Genomic DNA, 21,451 nt, shown 5'->3' on the forward strand with positions numbered 1-21,451 from the left:
TTCGCCAGCGTTGTAGATGCTTCAAGAAGAGCTCTGTTAGCCTCAGCGAAGGTGTCGTGGACTACGTCAGAGATGGATCATCTGTTGAAAGGGTTCTGTTTAGATCCTTAGAAGTATTTAACTTCTTAGACTGGTGTCTTGGAGTACTAGACAACCAGTCGCGTAAGCCAGATTCGATCAGCTTGGGGGAGCTGTCCAGTGTTTTGTCATGCATGGACAAGGCCATCAGGGATGGCTCAGAGGAATTAGCATCTCATTTTTCAGCAGGCGTGTTGAAGAAGAGATCGCTGTATTGTAAATTTTGGCGGCTAAGTCTGTCTCTCCCGCACAGAAGACAGAACTTTTGTATGCGCCGTTCTCGAGTCATCTCTTCCCCCAGGCTTTGGTGAAGGATCTGCAGTAATCTGCAGGAGAAAGCTACTCAAGACCTTTTGACGCAGTCGTCGAGACGTCCTGCTGTCCCTTCCACGTCTTCAGGAGTTCAGTCTTTTAGAAGCAGAAGCCCTTTCGTGGAGGATCTTCAGCTAGATCTGTATCCGAGGAAGAGGTCTTCCTAGAGGTAGAGCCCGGCTAAGTCCAGGGGCAAGAAGTGAGAATGCGTGCCTTCAGTCACCGGTAGGAGCCAGGCTTCAGTTGTTTGGAGGAGCCTGGAGAGAAAGGGTACAAGATAGAGAAGGGGTACAAGATTCCGTTCGTAAAGCCTCCCCCTCTGACTTCCACTCCCAGGGACTTGTCCCCGTCGTATCCTCAAGAGAAGCAAAGGATTCTTTTCGATCTGCTCGAGCAGATGCTCGAGAAACGAGCAGTGGAACAGGTCTTAGACCTGGCTACGCCAGGATTTTACAACAGATTGTTTCTTGTTCCGAAACACTCGGGAGGGTGGCGGCCAGTCTTGGACGTAAGTCGTCTGAACCCTCTATATAGAAAAGCAAAAGTTCAAGATGGAGACACCTCAGTCAGTTCTAGGGGCCTTAAGACCGGGGGATTGGATGGTATCACTCGATCTTCAGGACGCATACTTTCACGTCCCGATACACCCCCAGTCTATGAAGTACCTTCGGTTCATCCTGAAAGGAAAGGTGTTTCAGTTCAGGCTCTTTGTTTTTGGTCTGAGTACGGCCCCATTCGTGTTCACCATCTTAATGAAGAATGTGGCGAGGTGGCTCCATCTTCCAACATCAGGATCTCGCTCTACCTGGACGACTGGCTCATACGAGCTTCTTCGCAGACCCGGTGCCTGAAGGACCTGAAAACGACTCTGGCTTTAGCTGCGTCCCTGGGACTTCTGGTGAACTTCGAAAAGTCACATCTGACCCCAACACAGTCCATCGTGTATCTGGGGATTCAGATGGATTCAGTGGCTTTTCGGGCTTTTCCGTCCCAGGAACGTCAGCAACAAGGCATAGAGAAAGTGTCAGCCTTTCTAGGGAAAGATTCATGCTCGGTGAGGGAATGGATGAGTCTGCTGGGGACCATTTCTCGCTGGAGAAGTTTGTTTCCCTGGGGAGGCTACATCTCCGACCTCTTCAGTTCTTCCTGTCGGACAATTGGGGACAGAGAAGGACAACTTCGATATGATCCTAACCATCTCAGAAGAGGTGAAGAGCCATCTAAGATGGTGGCTCGATCTGTTAAAGCTCTCAGAGGGCATATCCCTCAAGCTTCGGAACCCCGACCTAGTGTTGTTCTCCGACGCGTCATCCACGGGGGTGGGGAGCAACACTAGGGGGGGAGAAGTGTCAGGCACCTGGAGAGGGGAACAGGTAGCCTGGCACATCAACTTCAAGGAGCTGGCAGCGGTTCAATTAGCGCTCCAGTTCTTTCAGGACAAAGTCTCCCGTCGAGTGGTTCAAGTCAACTCGGACAATACCACAGCCCTGGCATACTTGAAGAAGCAAGGAGGAACTCACTCTCGCTCCCTGTTCGCTCTAGCGAAGGAAATTCTGATTTGGGCGAAAGCAAGAGAGATCACGATCTTGACAAGGTTCATTGCCGGAGTCGAGAACGTCCGGGCGGATCTCCTCAGTCGACAAGGTCAGTTGCTGCCGACAGAGTGGACCCTCAATCAAAGAGTATGCCAGGAGCTGTGGAGTCTTTGGGACGCCCCTTGGTGGACGTTTTTGCAACCGCAAGGACGACGAGACTCCCTCTTTACTGCTCCCCAGTTCTCGATCCGGGGGCAGTAGCAGTAGACGCCCTGTTATGGGATTGGACGGGCCTAGACCTCTACGCATTTCCCCCCTTCAAGATTCTGGGGGAAGTAATGAGAAAGTTCACAGCTTCGGAGGGGACGAGGTTGACGTTAATTGCCACCCCCTTTTGGCCTGCAGCGATCTGGTTCACAGAGGTGATGTCCTACCTGGTGGATTTTCCGAGATCTCTCCCGTTAAGGAGAGATCTACTCAAACAGCCCCACTTCGAGAGGTACCACAAAAACCTCTCCGCTCTGAGTCTGACTGCGTTCAGACTATCCAGAAGTTGGCCAGAGCGAGAGGTTTTTCGAAACCTGTGGCTAAAGCCTATCGCCACCGCGAGAAGACCTTCGTCAATCGCGGTTTACCAGTCGAAGTGGGCAGCTTTTAGGAGCTGGTGTAGGAAGAAAGGAGTTTCCTCTACCACGACCTCTGTGAGCCAGATCGCCGACTTCCTTCTTTATCTCAGACGAGATTTAAAGCTCGCAGTGTCTACCATTAAAGGCTACAGAAGTGTCTTGTCTGTAGTTTTTCGACATAGAGGTCTTGACCTTGCTAATAATAAAGACCTTCATGATCTACTGAAATCGTTTGAGACCACCAAGGTACCGATGGCTAAGTTGCCTTCGTGGAATCTGGACGTGGTTCTCAAGTTTTTAAACGTCTCAAGCCACTTCGAACCTATTTACTCTGCCTCTTTGCGAGATTTGACGAAGAAGACTGTATTCCTAACTGCTCTGGCGACGGCGAAGAGGGTTAGCGAGATACAGGCGATTAGTAAACACGTCGGCTTCAAAGGACATAATGCAATCTGCTCTTTGAGTATGTCATTCCTGGCTAAGAATGAGAACCCTTCCAACCCTTGGCCTAGGACGTTCGAAATAAAAGGTATGGCAGAAATCATTGGTCAAGAGCCAGAAAAGAGTCCTGTGTCCTGTTAGGGCTCTTAAAGAATATCTTCGTAGGACAAAGGAGTGTAGAGGTTCTGCGGAGAATTTATGGTGTTCGGTTAAGAGGCCTAATATGCCCATGTCTAAGAATGCACTGGCATTCTTTTTGAGGAACACCATTAAGGAGGCGCACGCTTATTGTCAAGATAGTGACTTTAAGCTTTTAAAAGTTAACGCGCATGAAGTAAGGGCTATATCGACTTCTATAGCATTTCAGAAAAATATGGCTCTCAAAGATATTTTAAGTGCTACTTTTTGGAGAAGTAACTCGGTGTTCGCCTCGCACTATTTACGGGAGGTCAGAACGACATATGAGAACTGTTACTCTCTTGGACCATACGTCGCCGCAGACACTATCTTGGGGGCAGGAGGTAGCACTCATCCTTTCCCATAGAAAAGGGTAGGTGAGTTTTTAATGTTCGCAATGTTTATGGTTGTAGGGTCGGCCGCCGATGCGGTCTTCCCTTCTTTTAGCCTTTGGTATATGGGAGTATTTGTTTAGGCTAACTTAGGTGGTGGTTTTGCCTCGTTGTCCTCTTGAGTATGGTCATGGTCTAGTCACATTGTGGTCTCGTCCCCGTTGGCAGATCATCTAGAGCGCACCAACTATACAGGTCTCTACCTTGTTGGTAACTCTAGTGAAGCAGATGCAGGCTTGGGTGACAGTAATCACGAAGTCAGCTATGCTAACAGGTAAGGAACCAAGATGTCAATCATCTACATATATATATGTTTCCTAAATCCTTTTCTGTCTCTCCCACCGCCAAAGGTGGGATTCAGCTATATATATATCTGACAGGTAAGTTTCATGAACAAAATGATATTGTTAAGATACAATAAAGTTTGTTCATACTTACCTGGCAGATATATATATTTTAAGTACCCACCCACCTCCCCTCAGGAGACAGTGGAGATAGAAATCTGATAGAAAATGGGAATGGTTCCTGATACCCGCCTCCCAGCGGCGGGAATGGGTACTAACCACCCTACTCCCACTACGTGTGTCGTAAGTTTTTAGAATTCTGTCGGGACTTCAGAGAATACAGCTATATATATATCTGCCAGGTAAGTATGAACAAACTTTATTGTATCTTAACAATATCATTTTTCTCTACCGCAGTCAAGACTTTGCGATAAGGCAGTTACGGGTTATGTAAAGGCTCGACGTCTCGGCGACGTTCAGTAGGATTCTTGCAAAGGCATTCATCAAAAGGACGCTTTTCAGGAAAGCGCAAGACAGGACTTCCTTTGCCACCTTTGCCATACTGCCAATAAATTTTAAGCTTTAGCAGGCATTAGTTGTGATACGGGAGAGGAAGCTGGTTGGAGAGTTTCTTCCTCTTCCAGGATAATTTTTGCAAGCTTTTTAGCCCATCTGAAAGGGTTTTTCAGATGATAGATTTTGTTAGTTTCTAGTCGGGACTAGCTGCCGAATTGAACATCGTCGTTCTACCTGCCGTAAGCCCTGGCTCTTAACAGGATTCTTGCCCCTTCCTCGTTTGAGACGGGAATCGGAAAAAATAAAATGCTCGACTTCTGGATTACGTTTGTCAATTCAGTGACTTTCCCCCATTGACAATATACTATCGTTTTGTCAAGTAAGTGGGTATCCACTCATTGACAAAATATCTCTTTGTCCCGTAAATGGGTTAGTTCTCATTGACAAACATCTCTAACTTGATATTGCGTAAGCGAATAAGCTCTTATTGACAAGATTCGGAAGAGCTCTCATTCGTCATTCGCAGACTTGTACAAGAAATAGACTTGTAGACTACGTCAATGAACGTTCTGTCCAATAAACATAAGAAGCTTGAGCTGTCTGCTTCGATTCTCTAAGTTTTGTTCATGAAACTTGCCTGTCAGATATATGTAGCTGTACTTCCGAATTCAGCTATATATATGTCTGCCAGGTAAGTATGAACAAACTTTATTGTGATATAATAAAATATTTTGCCTTGCGTTATTTTTCTACTGGTTGGTTCAAGTCATACACGCTTGCTGTAGTTACCTCTTCGGATGGCACCGAGAGGTCTATTGTCCATTATTTTAAGGACATTTAATCGTTACTCCCTGCAGCCTTCCAGGAGTTTCCGATTTATCTTTTACCGTTGTATGGTAGTGTTCTGACGACACAAACGCATCTATATATTTAGCGTTTTCTGTTTCGCTTAAATATACCAGCTTGAGAGTGTCTTTTTGCTCAAAAAAATAACGCACCTATTTCTTAAATTTCGTAGAATAGGTGGTAGATGGCAACCCAGACATAAAGTTAAGAGACGACGTTCGTAAGCTCCTGGCTGCTGCTGTGTCTGACTATCCAAGTTCCAGGTTGGAGCCAGTAACAGATCGTGCACTCTCATGCGCGGTAGGTTACGTCTCTCTCTTCCTGCGGGATTGACTGACTAACCGTATCTCTGTGCTGGCGGTTACGTCTCTCCTGCGGGATTTACTGACTAACTGTATATCTGTCCTACAATCACGGACTTTAGCCTAAGATTGAGGGATTTCTTACGTGAATGATTAAAACGTTGCATTCGTTTTGCCTTACTATGTTCAACAGAGTTATCTCAATCCTTTCGGTGCTCGTTACCGCACGTATAGAACTACGAGTCTACCGCAACATTGCACTTTTATATGCTCTCCTGCTTAGGCAAAGCGCAGCCTTATAGGGAAGTAAGCATACTCGGGGAGGGAATGGATGAGCTTGCTGGGGACCATTTCCTTCCTGAAGAAGTTGTTTCCCCGAATAGACTGCAATTCAGACCACAGTTTTTCCTACCGGGAAACTGAAATATTATTCTAGATCTAGGAATTATTCTGAACATCTCTCAGTGCGTCATGATAGAAAGAAGGTGCCGGACATCTGGATAGTGTTTCAGATGTCCTGGATCTTAATCTGAAAGAAGTAAATGCAATTCGGTCCGGTCCCTCTCCAGTCCTCGAAACGAGTTTTTGGAACCAGTGGTCCACATCAACTCTGATATTCCACAGCTCTCTCATATCTTAAGAAGTATCTTCTCTTGGTCCCTGCTCGAGTTTACGAGAAAGAGCCTATTATAACAACAGGCGTAGAATGTAACGATCCTCTAGAGGTTCGTTACAGGATTGCAAAAGTCCGTACGAATCGTCTCGATCGACGGCAGCAACTTTTGACTTCCGAGTGGAATCTTTCTTTAGAATATGTTGAGAGTTGTGGAGACTTTAGGGACGCCCTTTCATTCTTCTTCTCTTCGATATGTTGAGGACGAAGAGCTTCTTCTTCTCTGCTCCCTTTTTCTCGATCCGGGATCGGTACCATTAAACGCCATCCTATGATATTAAACGGGGATGGATGTTTAGTCTTTTCCCCTTTTTCAATCGCTTAGGAAATGTAATGAGGATTTATGACGTCACAGGGAGCGACAATGACGCTGATCGCCCCATGTTGGCCTTCAGGATCCTGGATTCACAGAGGCCACATCCTTCCTAGTTCACTTTCCAAGGACCTTTTCGAGAGAGTCGGTCTACTCTAACTCGAAAGGTACCTATAACCTCTCCGCTCTGAGTCTGACAACGTTCAGACTATCGATGTTGACAGGAATAAGATTACCGTCTTCCATTTCCGTCTGAAGAATGGGATAAGCTGGCAGTCACAACTATTAAAGAATACCGCAAATATGTTGTTGCTGCGGTTTTGGGCTTCAGAGATTTGCGTCTGTCAAACAACAAAGCCCTTCACGATCTTTGAGTTCTGTGGAATCTCGAAACTCGCTCACCATCTACTTTTTGTCTCACCTGTTTTCTCGGAGTCAGACACTCGTGCGAGATCAGGGACATATAGTAGCCCTGAGTTTCTTGTTGACGAAGTCGGTTGCGTTTATACACCCCCGATGATCGTGTAACATGAGACCAGGTTGGACTGTCAGGCATTGTTTTCTTCCTTCGGGACTGAATCGCCTTTTTGCTCCTTGCTCCTTTCTCTGGCACCAGAAGCTCGAGTCAGGAGTTGATTCGCTGACGACGTTGGGTTGCGTTGATACACCCCCCAAGGTTTGCTTAGATTGAATCGCCCAGGCAGTCCAGACACTCATCCTTCAGCGAAGAATAGTGCCTTATGTGTCTTCAGGGTACAGCCTTGCTGTCCTTGATTCGTCTGACTGGTCAACTGGTCGGTCACCTGACTTTAGTACAGACGGACTGACTGTGCATGTCCAGATCGAAGCTTTCAATATGGAACTTAGACCTAGTCTGAAGTTCTAGATGTCAAAGCATTCGAACCTCTCCTACCTGTTAACTTCTTGCATGTGTATCAGGAAGGCCTTCTTCTAACCACCCTAGATACGACAAAGAGGGTTAGTGAGATTTTAAGCCATCGTCACAAGTTTTGGCTTTAGAGAACACAAGGCGGTGTGCTCTCTAAGCCTTTCGTTGTGGCCTAAGAATGGAAACCCGTTTTGTCCTTGGGCCAGGAGCTTGGAAGCAAGGATGGCACAAGTTAGTGGGCAGGAGCCAGAGAGAGTCCTGTGCCCTGTCAGGTCTCTCAAGTTTTATCTACATAAAACTCAAGAAAGTCGAAGTCATTCGGTTCGCAATCTGCAGTGTTCCGAAAAAGACCAGACTTGCCCATATCGAAGAACACCCTGGCTTTAGTGTTATGGAGTTCTTTCAAAAATGCTCCTTCATTGTGTTTGCACAAAGATTTGAAATCTTTTTATCTGAATGCTCACGAGGTGAGGGCGCGGCCTCGGAAGCATTTTTCACAGAGCATGGCACTCAGCAACATCCTGAGTACCATGTTTTAGCGAAGCAACTCTGTGTTTCACTTCACACTCCCTGCGAGATGTGAAGATGGCATATGAGATCTGCTGCTCGCTAGGGCCATACGTGTCTGCAGACACAATCTTGGGGGCAAGAAGTACCACTCATCCTATCCTGTAGAAAATGGTTAGGAAGAGCTCTTAATTTAGTTGTTGAGTCGCCGACAACGGCGACTTCTTAACTCTTAAGCCTTAGTTAACACACCTTAACTTTGGCTAGGTTGGTCAGGTGGTGATATATATATTTATATATATATATTTATTTTACTTCTTAGCCCTCATGGTATGGTCAATATGGTCTAGTCACATTGTGGTCACGCCCCCGTTGACAGATCATCTGGAGTGCACAGCTTTATAGGTCTCTACCTCGCTGGCAACTCTAGTAAAGCAGAAGCAGACTTGGGTGACAGTAATCACGAAGTCCGCTATGCTAACAGGTGGAACCAAGATGTAAATCATCTGCATGCATTTGTTTCCCAAAATCCTTCTATTCTGTCCCTTCCCACCTCCAACGGTGGGATTCAGCTAGATATATATATCGACAGGTAAGTTTCATGAACAAAATGATATTGTTATGATACAATAAAGTTTGTTCATACTTACCTGGCAGATATATATAATCAAGTACCCACCCACCTCCCCTCAGGGACAGTGGAAATAACAATTATGAATAGAAAATGGGAATGGTTCCTGATACCCGCCTCCCAGCGGCGGGAATGGGTACTAACCACCTGGCCGACCACTGCGTGTGTCGGAAGTTTTTTTTAAATTCTGTCGGACTTCAGAAAATACAGCTATATATATATCTGCCAGGTAAGTATGAACAAACTTTATTGTATCATAACAATATCATTTTCGTAACAAAAGAGCGGACCCAAATAATATAGCTAACCTTTCATTGTAAATCTGTATAAGTGAACTTTCCACTCACCTAACAGTTGATTTATAGTGCAACTGCGAGGTTATCCTCCTGTTTACACCTTTCAAACCTACGACTGTCAATTTTTTTCCTAAATTCTACATTCAATTCAGTGCCTCATACGATTACCCAGAGTTGTCCAAAGACTCATTTTCCACTTCCTGCGTTGACTTATCATCAACATGTTGGTGAAAAAATTAGGCGATAAGTTACCGAAGTGTGTTGTGATGTGTACCACTTCTTCTAGATGTGCAAATACAGTGTATTAAACGTTATCCACAGCGTACACATCACGCAAAATTCTTCAGCGTACGTCACTGTCGGGTTTTCGGTGCCGACATCAGCCATCCCTGGCACTGTGAGCACAGTGACCGTGACAGCAGCGTCCGTCAAACAGACTCAGTCAGTGAACAGCGCAGTCACGCAGTTGTATAGTTCTTACCACTTGTAAGTGTTACCTATACTCTGTTTTTTTCCATCTGTCCATTAGCCTGTGGTGTTTGCGTATGGTAACACTGCGTTCCGGGCTTTAAATAGTATCCTATTTCGAATATTAACGGTGTAATTCACATACAGTAAATTATTAAAAAACACTTTTCAGTTGCAAATGTACACCAAGATATCCTTTTATTTACCTAAACTTATATATAGCGGACCTATTTAAAGCCATGTGCGACCCCCACAGTCGGATGGACAGATTGAAAAAAAAACAGAGTATAGTTACTGAAACTGATATTTGTAATACTAATTTTCAGCCATTTAGAAAAAATGTAGTTCACGGCAGTAAGTTTTTAATAGTTCTTTGTAAGTTAAATAGAAAGACATATTAGATAATAGAATTCATTTAGTTTATAAGAAAATAAAAAAAAATAATGGGCTATGGTTTACGCGTAGTGACTGAAACTGATATTAGTATTTCTAATTTTTAGCCATTTAAAAAAATGTAGTTCACTGCAGTAAGTTTTTAAATTGCTTATTGGAAATTAAAAAAACAAAAACATATAAGATATTAAAATCCATTGAATTTATACGTAAATACGAAATATTAGTCTAATACGGTTATTCATTTACAAAAGCCATTTTAAAAAAAATGTAGTTCACTGCAGTAAGTTTTAAATTGCTTATTGGAAATTAAAAGAAAGTCGTATAAGATATTAAAATCCATTTATCTTATACGTAAATGAAAAAAATATATAAGTCTACGGTTGTTGATTTTCTTTTTCAAAATACGCCAGGCCTTGCGAAGTGATCTGCCTTTAACATGTTTTAATGCATATTAAAACTTCATATACCCCTTTATTTTTGGAGTCAGGCTATTTATGTATGTGACAAGGATGACGGAAATATATTGAGCTCTTTATTTTCTTAACAAGGAGGTATTTTTAATTAATCAGTATGGGCTATAATACCCCACAGAAAACGGAAGCAGAGAAGAAAGTGGTCATCGCTCAAGATAGTATGAAACTAGTTAAAAACTAATATAAATACTAAGTTGATTATTTTTAACTATATTCTTACATACATACATACATACATACATACATACATACAGTGTATATATATATATATATATATATATATATATATATATATATATATATATATATATATGTATGTATATTGATTATTATAATCACTTTAGCACGTGATTCATTTATCACACATATTTTCAGGCAATAATAAGAGACAGGGTGTAGGCCCTGACCGTTTTCAACTGTATTTCCAAGCCATTGACGAAGGACTGGATGCATAGTACTGCATCAGTCTCTGCAGTATATATGTATATTTGTGGCTTCTAATACTATGTATCAGCCCTTCGTCAATGGCTTGGAAATAAAGTCGAAACCGGTCAGGACCTACACCCTGTCTCTTAGTTTTCACCTGTGGACATCTGTGGTTTATACATACGCATAGTAAATAAGATATATATATATATATATATAATATATATATATATATATATATATCTATATCATATATATATATATATATATATATATATTATTATATTAATATATATAGATATAATATAATATATATACCATATATATATGATCTATGTACATATATATATATATATATATATATATATATATATATATAATATATATATATAATTACATTACCTGTTAGGAAGAGATCAACGACAAGCCGACCTGTGTAGTAAATGATGCCCCGTCCTGCGAGGGCTTCGAATTCATGGGTATCTGTCACACCAAAAACTGGACAGCTTCTGCTACTCTCCAAGACAGTGGCTCTGGTGAGTGTGCCTTCGAAATCACTCGTTATTGTATTATGTAGCCCATAGATATGAAATATTTAAAGGTCGCCATCATGAATGCACTGGTATAGTCAAGACGTGAAGATATTACTTCAGTTTGACTGATACTTGTTTTTGTACTGTATTTTTCCCCGTTGTCATTATGTCCTGAACAAACTGCCTCTATTTCAGGTCGGAATGGCTTAGTGTGGCTTTAACACACTAAGCCCTTTTCGACCCAAATAGAGAGTTTTGCCTCTTTTTAGGTCGAAAATGCTTAGTGTGGCTTTAACACACTAAGCCATTTCGACCCAAAAATAGAGTTTTGCCTCTATTTTTCGGTCGACAATGGCTTAGTGCGTTAAAGCAGTAATTTCCCAGTGGAATAAAAATTAATGACTATTAAGCTTGTTTGGATGTTCCTGATAAGGATCATATTCAGATTCCCTAAGAATCAAACTTGAGCAGAGATTTCATCGATAATGACAACTCATTTCATGACCGTGTAACCTTTGCACTTCTGAATAGCGACCACGAGTCGGAAAAAAGTTAATTATATCTTAGTTTAACCAGACCACTGAGCTGATCAACAGCTCTCCTAGGGCTGGCCCGAAAGATTAGATTTTTATTTACATGGCTAGGAACCGATTGGTTACTTAGCAACGAGACCTACAGCTTACTGCCGGATTCGAAAAGCATTAAATCGAGAAATGAAATTAAAATCACCATAAATAAATTTCCCTGTTTCCCCATTGGCGGCAGGCGGGAGCGAACTCGGGCTTACCAGGTTGGTGGGCGAGTATACGTAACCCGCTCGTCCAACGAGGAAGTGTTCGCGAGTTGAAATGTCACAATAAATGATTTTTCACTGAAACTCTCAGTAAATACAAGAGTTTGCTCATTCACCCAATACGATTTTCACTAATTCCCCAACGACCTTATCCCTCACAGGCATGCAGAAGGTCTACCGAAGCCGGAGGGTTTCTCGTCTCTCGTCGACGACTTCACCCGCGGGTCAACGGATCCGATTAGGGCGTCTTTCGTCGCTCCTGCTGCCTCCTCCAGGTGGCGGACATCATCGGCGTCGACGTCGTCGGCAACGTCGGCAAATGCCAGATAGACATGGGCGTTCTGGGAGGTCAGTTGAAATCAATTTTCCAATAAGTCTCGTTTAATTTAATGTTTAGAACTGGATGTGATCGCGTTTCACTACAGTGATACTTAATGTTATATAATAATATACACTCTATTTCCATAAGGCACTGAGAGTTGTTTGGTCATATCCCGCGTTATGAGAATAACAAGAATGCAATAATTTTTTTTAACTACATGATCAGTGAATACATAAATGTTACCAGTGAGCGTTCTTTTTACAAGATCATTGTATTTCCACGAAACCTTTTTAATCTTTTTGTAATCAAGCTACAGCAAGCAAAAAAGGAAAAGAAGAAAAAAAAAAAAGAGTTCAGGAAACCATTAGTGGGGATCGAACTTCTAAGCAAGAGTCACTTTTAAAAGTCGTAGCTACTACATAGAGTCGGTCATTGCAACACACGAAAGAGATCCTCACGGGAAAATAAAAGAAGGAAGGGGGTACCGAGAAATTCAACTTTTATTAGGAATAAAAGTTGAGTCTTGGTACTTCCTCTCTCTCTCTCTCTCTCTCTCTCTCTCTCTCTCTCTCTCTCTCTCTCTCTCTCTATATATATATATATATATATATATATATATATATATATATATCTATATATATATATATATATAATATATATATATATTTATATTGGTGTGCAATTGCAAATGTTTATTCTATTTGTGGGCATCAGTATGCTCATAAAAATGTTTCTTGTTGGACTCTTAAGATTAGAACAATAAAGGACTTAATGGTACAGATCTAAAAACGGAAGGGAATCTTAAACTGTTCATTACCTCTCGTAATAGTTTCCCTTACACCTTGCTAACCAGTAACCTAGACAAAATGAATTAATATTTCATGTGAACTCTAAAACACATTTGTGTCAATAGTTTATGGCACAAGGATCAGAGTCCCAAGCTTGTAATATTGTAATATAAAACAGTTCCGTTGCTCTAATGAATTTATAACTTCTTTCTTTGTTGCACAATGCCTAAGAGAGATAGTTTCCACTTAGCTGTTTTTCTACTGATGTTCAGTTCGTTTCCATGTAGTCTTAAAAGTCTAATGTTTTATCAGAGTATAAGATCATTTTCCAACAAGCTATCAGTGTATTTACAGGGAACATTAATCTTCTCTCTTGTCTAACAAGTTACATGGCAGATGTATTTTTGCAAAACTTAAATAATTTTTCTCATCCTAATGAATTTCTGGATCATAATTGTCCAACAAAAGTTTAATTAACTTCGTTTGTTACCACTTCATTGACAATACATTCCTAAGAACATTAATAATTTTTTTTTAACAGGATGCAGTGTCAGCATTTCTCCAAAGCATTAGCCTTGTTTCTTTTTTAACAAAGTACGTGACCAATGCATTCCTAAAAACTCTAATTATCTTTCTTACTCTATCAATCTAGATGACAGATGCATGCCAATAAAACATTCATCTTCCCTTTTCCCGCCTGGATATAAAATTGGTTTTCTTTTATAAAACTGATGTATTTACTTGACCAACCTTTTCTATATTCTAACAAGCTACAAAATCACTGCATCCTTACAAGACAAGACGTTCACCAACTTTCGTTCACTCGCAAGCTTTGTGGTCAGTGAATGCCTATGGAAAGTTAATCCTTTCTTTTTTCAACAAGGCGTGATATACGACTTCCAAGTCATCGAAGTTGGAATCACTTGGGCGTACTTGAGATGGAGCCTCACTCCTAACGCCATCGAGGTCCACAAATACACTCTGGTTGATAACGACGACTATACCTGGGAGTTCCCGTGCAAGACGGTGAGTACGTAATGTGATTCCTCCTGTTATGAAATGGCAGATATTTTTTTTATTTTTTATTTTTATTTTTTTATTTTATTTTTTTTTTTTTTAGCAAATTCTGCTCAGCTTCTAGCTAAGGGAAGACAAACTTAAAAAAATTTTTTTTTTTTTTGGTGTTTTGGTTGGCTCTACAAGAAAATTATTGAGATGGGTCTGTTAGTTTTCTGTAAAGGTAAACAGTTGAGATGGCTATTTGCTTGTTAGTAGATGGCTAATTGTCTATTAGTTTTCTGTAAAGGTAAACAATTGAGATAGCTATTTTTCTGTTAATTTTCTGTAAAATGAATCTATTGAGATGGCTATTTGTCTGTTAGTTTTCTGCAAAAGGAGACTATTGAGATGGCTATTTGCCTGTTAGTTTTCTGTAAAAGTAAACTATTGGGATGGTTATTGTCTATCCGTCCACACTTTTTCTGTCCGCCCTCAAATCTAAAAATTTACTGAGGCTAGAGGGCTGCAAATTGTTATGTTGATCATCCACCCTCCAATCATCAAACGTACCAAATTGTAGCCCTCTAACCTCAGTGGTTTTTATTCTATTCAAGGTTAAAGTTAGCTATGATCGTGTGCCTGGCAGCGCTATGGGTGGCAACAACACAGGCCAGCACCGGGTCTTGGCTGAGAGTTTCATACAGCGTTATACGCTGTACGACTCGATTTCTTTACTTGATCACTTTTGTGGAAGAATGCTATGTAGGTTAACGTCCTTTTAGTCTAATACGATTTGGATGTGTTTCCATATTTGGAACAATGACGGTAATGGAAAAGTAAATCCACAGTAATATGTCTGTTTGATCTTGTTATTTAAGATACAAAGCAGAAAGCTTTCGATGACTTTCACGGTCACACAACAATATGTCTGTTTGATCTTGTTATTTAAAATACAAAGCAGAAAGCTTTCGATGAACTGCACGGTCAGATTGACATGGAGGACCGTGCAAGTCATCGAAAGCTTTCTGCTTTGTATTTTAAATAACAAGATCAAACAGACATATTATTGTGGATTTACTTTTCCATTTTATTTTGTTAACTCATGTGATTATGAGGTTTCTTTGAATGACGATAATAATAATAATAGTTTCCCAGCTAATCTACCCCATAATGACCCCACCAGGAGACATGCTACCGTAACGTAACGGACCTCGAACCCTGCCTTCTGCAAAACTTCAAACTGTCGCCCGTCTTCACCGTTCCGACGGAAATGACCATCAGGGGAGGAAACGCTTACGCCTCGGCCACAACTTTGTCTCGAGGTCAGAAATAAAAAAAAAAAAAAAAAAAAAAAAATCGTTTCATATTTTTAAGCAGAGTGATAAGATATGGTCTAAAGCATGAGTGGTTTCCCAACGTGGAGCGTACGGCCCGGGGGTAAATTGATTTTTAAGGGGATATTTTTGATTTATTAAAGGGGTTAATTTGATTTTCTAGGATTACTTTGATTTTTAAGCGGGTAATGTGATTTTTAAGGTGGTTAATTTGATTTTTAAGGTGGGTAATTTGAATTTAAGAGGGTTAATTTGATTTTTTAGGTGGTTAATTTGAGTTTAAAGGGGGTCAATTTGATTTTTAAAGGTGGGTTAATTTGATTTTTAAGGGGGTTAATTTGATTTTTAATAGGATAATTTTGATTTTTAAAGGGTAATCTGATATTTAAGTAGGGTTAAATTGATTTTTAAGGGGGTTAATTTGATTTTTAATGGGGTTAATTGATTTTTAAAGGGGGTTAATTTGGTTTTTATAGGGGTTAAATTGATTTGTAAGGAGGTTAATTTGATTTTTAGGGGGTAATTTGAATTTTTAAAGGTGGTTAAATTGAGTTTGAAAGGGGGTCAATTTGATTTTTATGGGGGGTTGATTTGATTTTTAAGGAGGATAATTAGATTTTTAAGGGGGCCAATTCGAGAATGTTTAGACCTAGTTAATGACCTTTTAGGCTTCCTCCAAGTGAATATAGGATTTTCAGTATATCACCACAGGGGGCATAAAGATTTCAGAGGAAATTAGTCGGGGCATGGCCCCCCCTCGCAGGCCTCCCCCCCGGCCTCCCCCCCCCCCCCAAAAAAAAAAAAAAAAAAAAAACGGAATTGGAACCACAGGTCTAAAGGTACCATTTAGTATAACTGATTCATACTGCATATACGAGGTTAACCTCCTGTTACACCTTTCACTGTCAATTTCCATTTCAGCGCTGAATGACCTCGTAGGTCCCAGTGCTTGGCCACTGGCCAAAATTCTATATTCAACTCAACTCAACAATCTCCAAATTCCTTTGCAGCCCTGGATCCCCTGTGGGCGGCCGGGTCGCAGAGGTCACAGAAACTACCGTCACCGTTGCATGGACCCCCACGGATGCAAATTGTATCAGTTTGTTCCAGGTAATTTTTAGTCTTAAAGCCAATATATCTTACGAATAGCCAAAGTGAAAAGAAATGCAAGGTTTAGTTTCTCTTACAGTGAATACAATTTTTGTAATGTTATGGTTATACATTTATGTTTGCGTGCGAGTGTGTGTGTGTTTGTATAAACATAAACATGAATATATTCAATATTATATATATTAATATGTACTTTATATATATATCTATATATATATATAAATATATATATATATTTAATATAAAACATACGTTTAAGACCAGATGAATGACTGTATCAGTGGCGCACTAGTGAGAATGTGAAAGAATCGTTCTAATTCCAAAAAAAAAAAAGCACATTCAACAACCACCACGATGACGTCATAATTCTTCAATATATAGTTTAATACTTAACTTACATCTTACTATGACCCTGTTTGCTACCATGACCTCTGACCCTGCATCCCGACAGGTGTGCCTAAAACCCGTCGGGTTCTTCGACCCCGTTCGATGCAACATGACGGAGAAGACGTCGTTCAAATTTGAGAATGTAGAGGCCTGTGCCAAATACGAGGTCCAGATTACCCCTATTGACTTGGAGGGGACCCTTGGTAAAAAGTCGTTGACCGTCGATATCCACACTAAGGAAGGATGTAAGCTTTGTTTTGTTCCTTTGTTCAGAAAGCAGTATATATATATATATATATATATATATATATATATAATATATATATATAAATTATATATAGATATATATATATATATATATATATATATAGTATATATACACATTATAAATTTTAACAATTACATTTTTGGTTTCTAGAATAATTATAATGAATTTGATTAAACTTCACCTTGATGTATTTAATATATCCTCGTTTGAAAAGCTTACCAATAAGGTCTTCAAAAACGAGACATTCAATTAGAGATGAATAATAATTTGTAATGCTCGCATACAATGACTTAAATTACTTCATGTTTCAAAACTAGTCCTTCTCGGTTTACCATATTTATTGTATAATAATAATCTAGGATTAATCTTGGCACTCTCACTTCAGTGCCAGGGAAGCCGGTCAACCTTCAGGTGAAGATGGAAACCTACGATTCGGCAACCCTTACTTGGTGGGACCCGATGGATCACGCCCTGTGTGTAGAAACGTAAGTTAGTCCGTGTCTAAGCTCTTATCATTTGTTTTTTCTCTGACCTATTACGAGTGTACTCGTTTACACAGACGTTTGATACTTCAAATACATAAACAGTTTATATCGCCATTTGTAGATCATGTTTACCCCACCCGTCTGTTGAGTATGTTCACGTCACACGTATTCTTAACACTACCCGTTGTCTCAGATGCAAAACCTCAAACCTCATTTTCATCTCTCTAATTCCCAAAACTATGTTTGCAAGCTGAGGTCTCTCCATCCATAGACGTCAGTCTTCTTTGATGGTAGGAAAAGAAACAGCTTGGTATATTGCTTCAAGCATTACAGTATCCTTGCCAAGGCGATATATGGCCGTGGAGAATGGTACTAGCGTTAAGTAGGCAGCTCAGTGAAGCTCTCCCACCCTTGTTGTCTCACCAAGCACCATCCCCGGTGCTAAATTACCAACTGCTGATTTCTGATGGCAGATACGTCGTGACTACCGAGATCGTCAGCGGCGTCAGTTCTCAGGAAGTATCGCACAGGACCTACAGATCAGGAGCAAACGCAGGTATCACCCCACAGCAGCATTTCTTCCAGGAAAAGCCTCTGAAAGGGTGTACCAACTACACCTTCAAGGTGTACCCCAGGGGTTTCTCTGGCACCATGGGTCCCTATGCCAGAGAGGACAGAGAGACGCTGGAGACAGGTAAGAGAATGGAATTCATTTATCAGCAGCGCCCCTACTGGTTTCAGCGGTGGTTAAGTCTGTATTTCTCATTCAGCTGTGTACTTTCATCATCTGTCCTTTTATTTGTATCAACAAACATTTTCCGTCTAGAATTCTTCAGAGTACTGAAGACCTTTTGTTTGCGTAATATGCCTTGAGAATCCCAAAATGAATAACAAATGTTAAAGGCCATTTTTCATTGTTACATACTTTCTGACCGTCCTACAGGCTACGTTAGTCCAAGAAATTGTCTTTTAAAACTTCGAAATATTAAACTAATAATATTTTGAATAAGCTTATGAATCAGTCCACCTTTTCAAGTTGTCTTCCCAATTACGCGTTTTTTTTTTTTCAATAAAAAAATTCAGTAAATGGTTAAAGTAATTCTCATGTTATTCTTGACAGATCCCATACCTGTAGAGTTCGTGAACTTGGCTGGGGTCACAACCACTACAATGGACGCAGACTGGAGTTCCGTCGACACTTGCCTTGACCACTACAAAGTTTGCCACTACAATGACTACGTAAGTTGCAGGATTAGATTAGAGGAATTCTTTAACTGAGTATTTGGCAATGTCTCTCGAATCTGAGGCAAAGAGAGACGGTAATGAAGATCATTTTCATAAACTATTACAGAATTACTCATCTTCGCCTTTTTGTAGTTTCGGAAGTTCTAGCAACTTGGGTGAACGTTTTTCCACCATAAATTACATACTTTTCCCAGGTCTTTTATCTTAAATTTATTTATTATATCTGCAAAATAAGGTAGGTATTAAACTGTGTTACTGCTTATAGTAACCATTTTACAGACATGATCAGAATAGGTCTAGTAACAGTGAAAAACAGCTGTCTGGATTCCCAGTGTTTGATGCTGTTCCTAATCTCACTTAACAAGTGTTAACAAAAGTATATTCATAATTCTAAAAACCAAAGTCAGTATACTTTCAAGTCTTATTTACGCCCCCCTCCCCCCAGGATGCGATCGAGGTCTGCGAAAACTCGATAGATACACAGACGACGCTCTCTGACCTTCTCGAATGCTTAGTCTACCACGTCTCCGTCAGCACAGTGACGCCATCTGGTGTCATCAGCGACAAGAAAATGGCAGTGGCAAAGACGGACGACGTTGGTGAGTTAAATTGAACACTTCTATAACAATGTCTTTGCCTTTTGTTAGCACATTTTTGGGGTGATAGTTGCTTAAACATAGTTCTGTTATGCAAGATGTCATTGGAGACCCCCTTGGCCAGGTTATGGCACAAGGCCTTAAGAGGTAAGGTTAAGGGTAGGTTAGGTTAGGATGCATCCTATTTTGAAATATGTCTTTGACCTGCTTTTAAGCTGGCCGCTTGCACAAATCCTCTGCAGTTTTACCGATTATAATATGTCTTATTTCCAGCATCTTCTCTGGGAGTATACTGAATGTAGAAGAAAATGAAATTTACTTGCTTAAGAAACTGATAGTATTTAGAAGACTGGATTGGAGGGAGGGGAGAGAGAGAGAGGAGAGAGAGAAGAGAGAGAGAGAGAGAGAGAGAGAGAGAGAGAGAGAGGAAGAGGAGGAAGTATTTCACGTAACGTTAATTCTTTAAACATGTAATGGAAGATGATTGACATTGTGTAAATTAATTTTAAGTCTTGCAATTGCATTGTGAGGTAATGCACAGCCTAGTGTATTTGGTCTCTCTTTGGCTTTAGTTAAGGAAATATCCGTGAACTTAGACTCAGCCAAGATAGGAAAGGTTCAAAAATTCCAATTTATCCTTCCTGTTAATTTAGACCGATAAACCCTGCAATCCTGCTCTGTTCTGTGATTGTTTTCTTATAAAGTTACTCATTTGTTTTTGATATCCTTCCAGCACCGGGCGCACCGAAGAACCTAACAATAGGACAAATAACACCCCATTCTATATCAATTCTGTACGACGACCCAGCAGAGAATCCACAGTGCGCCGCACATATCGGTCTAGATATCGCAAAAGCCAGTGGGGAAGATAAGCAATTACTCTCCTCGACATCTCTAGTGAAGGGCCACATCAAAGAGCACACTTTCAACAAACTGGACGCCTGCACAAAATACGTCATAAAAATCATGGCCTCGTCTCCTGAAGGATTAGCTAGTGAGTGGGACAGCATCGAGGCTTCGACTGATGTGGAAGTCAGCGGTCCCGCTCAGAACTTGAGGGTTGACGGGAAGACCACAACTTCCATCAACTTGAAGTGGTTCGAACCGGAAGCTAATGGGCGCTGTGTCATCAAATATTCCCTTTCCTGGGAGGGTGGTTCGATAGAGATTGAGTCACCGACTCCAGGAGGTTCTTTGCCCCATGAACTGGAACAGCTGGTAGATGGTTTAAATTCTTGCACAGAATACACTTTCGAACTGACCCCTTCAATAGTTCACGATATTGAGGGCCCTACTGTTACTTTAACTGATAAAACAGTCTGTTGAGGTGTAATGTGTGATAAATTTTCATAATTTTTATTTTTTGCTTATCCTTGAGGTTAATTTTTTGGGGTAGAAAAAGTGGTATAGTAAGCGTGTAGTTTTATGTTGTGAAAGGAAAATAAAATTCTTAACTGAACATTCTCATTCACTCACTTTTAACCAACATATATATGTTTGGCATCCAGTATACTTGCTCTGTAAGAAGTACCCTGGAAATTTGTGAAGTATACTTTTTCTATATTCTATGATTTAATTGAGATTATGAATTCCAATATGTATGTTTTATTCAAGATTTCTATAGAAGAGATGTGTATGTAATATTATAAATAACACATCGGTTTAAAAAGTTAGACTATGTAATTTATTTATCATAAGCACTTTCTTGCTTCATTTTTTTTCTGCCAGAATAAAATAAAAAAAATATATAAAGTAAGGGAAATATTTTCCCATACATGTGAAGCTACATAGTTGCAACATTAACAAAGTATTTTGTTAATACCATCGACCTGAATTTGTGATTTGTAAGTAACCCGTACCACAAACTCTACTGAATATGGGTATATTTTCTCAGTTCTGCCTTTTCCCCAAAACATATTGTCTTCATAATTTACGAGATCTTTACACATTACTCGTGAGACTTTTCTAAAATAACTTCAGATGGCGATGACAATAATAAAAAGCGATTTT

General features: G+C 40.4%; 1 protein-coding gene and 1 long non-coding RNA gene across 2 annotated transcripts; both read left to right on the forward strand.

Annotated features, from left to right (window-relative positions):
* The first annotated feature begins 10,990 nt into the window (after positions 1–10,990).
* On the forward strand, positions 10,991–15,276 carry LOC135209643 (uncharacterized). The gene is made up of 4 exons (XR_010313392.1): positions 10,991–11,117; positions 12,069–12,255; positions 13,901–14,043; positions 15,200–15,276. It is a non-coding gene; the product is annotated as an uncharacterized LOC135209643 (long non-coding RNA).
* A 1,031-nt stretch (positions 15,277–16,307) lies between these two features.
* On the forward strand, positions 16,308–20,900 carry LOC135209642 (neogenin-like). The gene is made up of 7 exons (XM_064242367.1): positions 16,308–16,460; positions 16,912–17,092; positions 17,501–17,600; positions 18,074–18,294; positions 18,721–18,839; positions 19,291–19,444; positions 20,175–20,900. Exons 2-7 carry the CDS (start codon positions 16,957–16,959, stop codon positions 20,765–20,767), a joined length of 1,323 nt encoding a protein of 440 aa, XP_064098437.1. The 5' UTR covers positions 16,308–16,460; positions 16,912–16,956; the 3' UTR covers positions 20,768–20,900.
* The last annotated feature ends 551 nt before the right edge of the window (positions 20,901–21,451 follow it).

This window comes from Macrobrachium nipponense, chromosome 38 (genome assembly GCF_015104395.2).
Source record: "Macrobrachium nipponense isolate FS-2020 chromosome 38, ASM1510439v2, whole genome shotgun sequence".
NCBI lineage: Eukaryota > Metazoa > Arthropoda > Malacostraca > Decapoda > Palaemonidae > Macrobrachium > Macrobrachium nipponense.

Coding starts and splice junctions, on each gene's coding strand:
- LOC135209642 (XM_064242367.1), top strand. CDS start 16,957: ATGACGGAGAAGACGTCGTTCAAATTTGAGAATGTAGAGGCCTGTGCC. Junction 18,295..18,720: donor CAGAGAGACGCTGGAGACAG/GTAAGAGAATGG, acceptor TATTCTTGACAG/ATCCCATACCTGTAGAGTTC. Junction 18,840..19,290: donor TTTGCCACTACAATGACTAC/GTAAGTTGCAGG, acceptor CCCTCCCCCCAG/GATGCGATCGAGGTCTGCGA.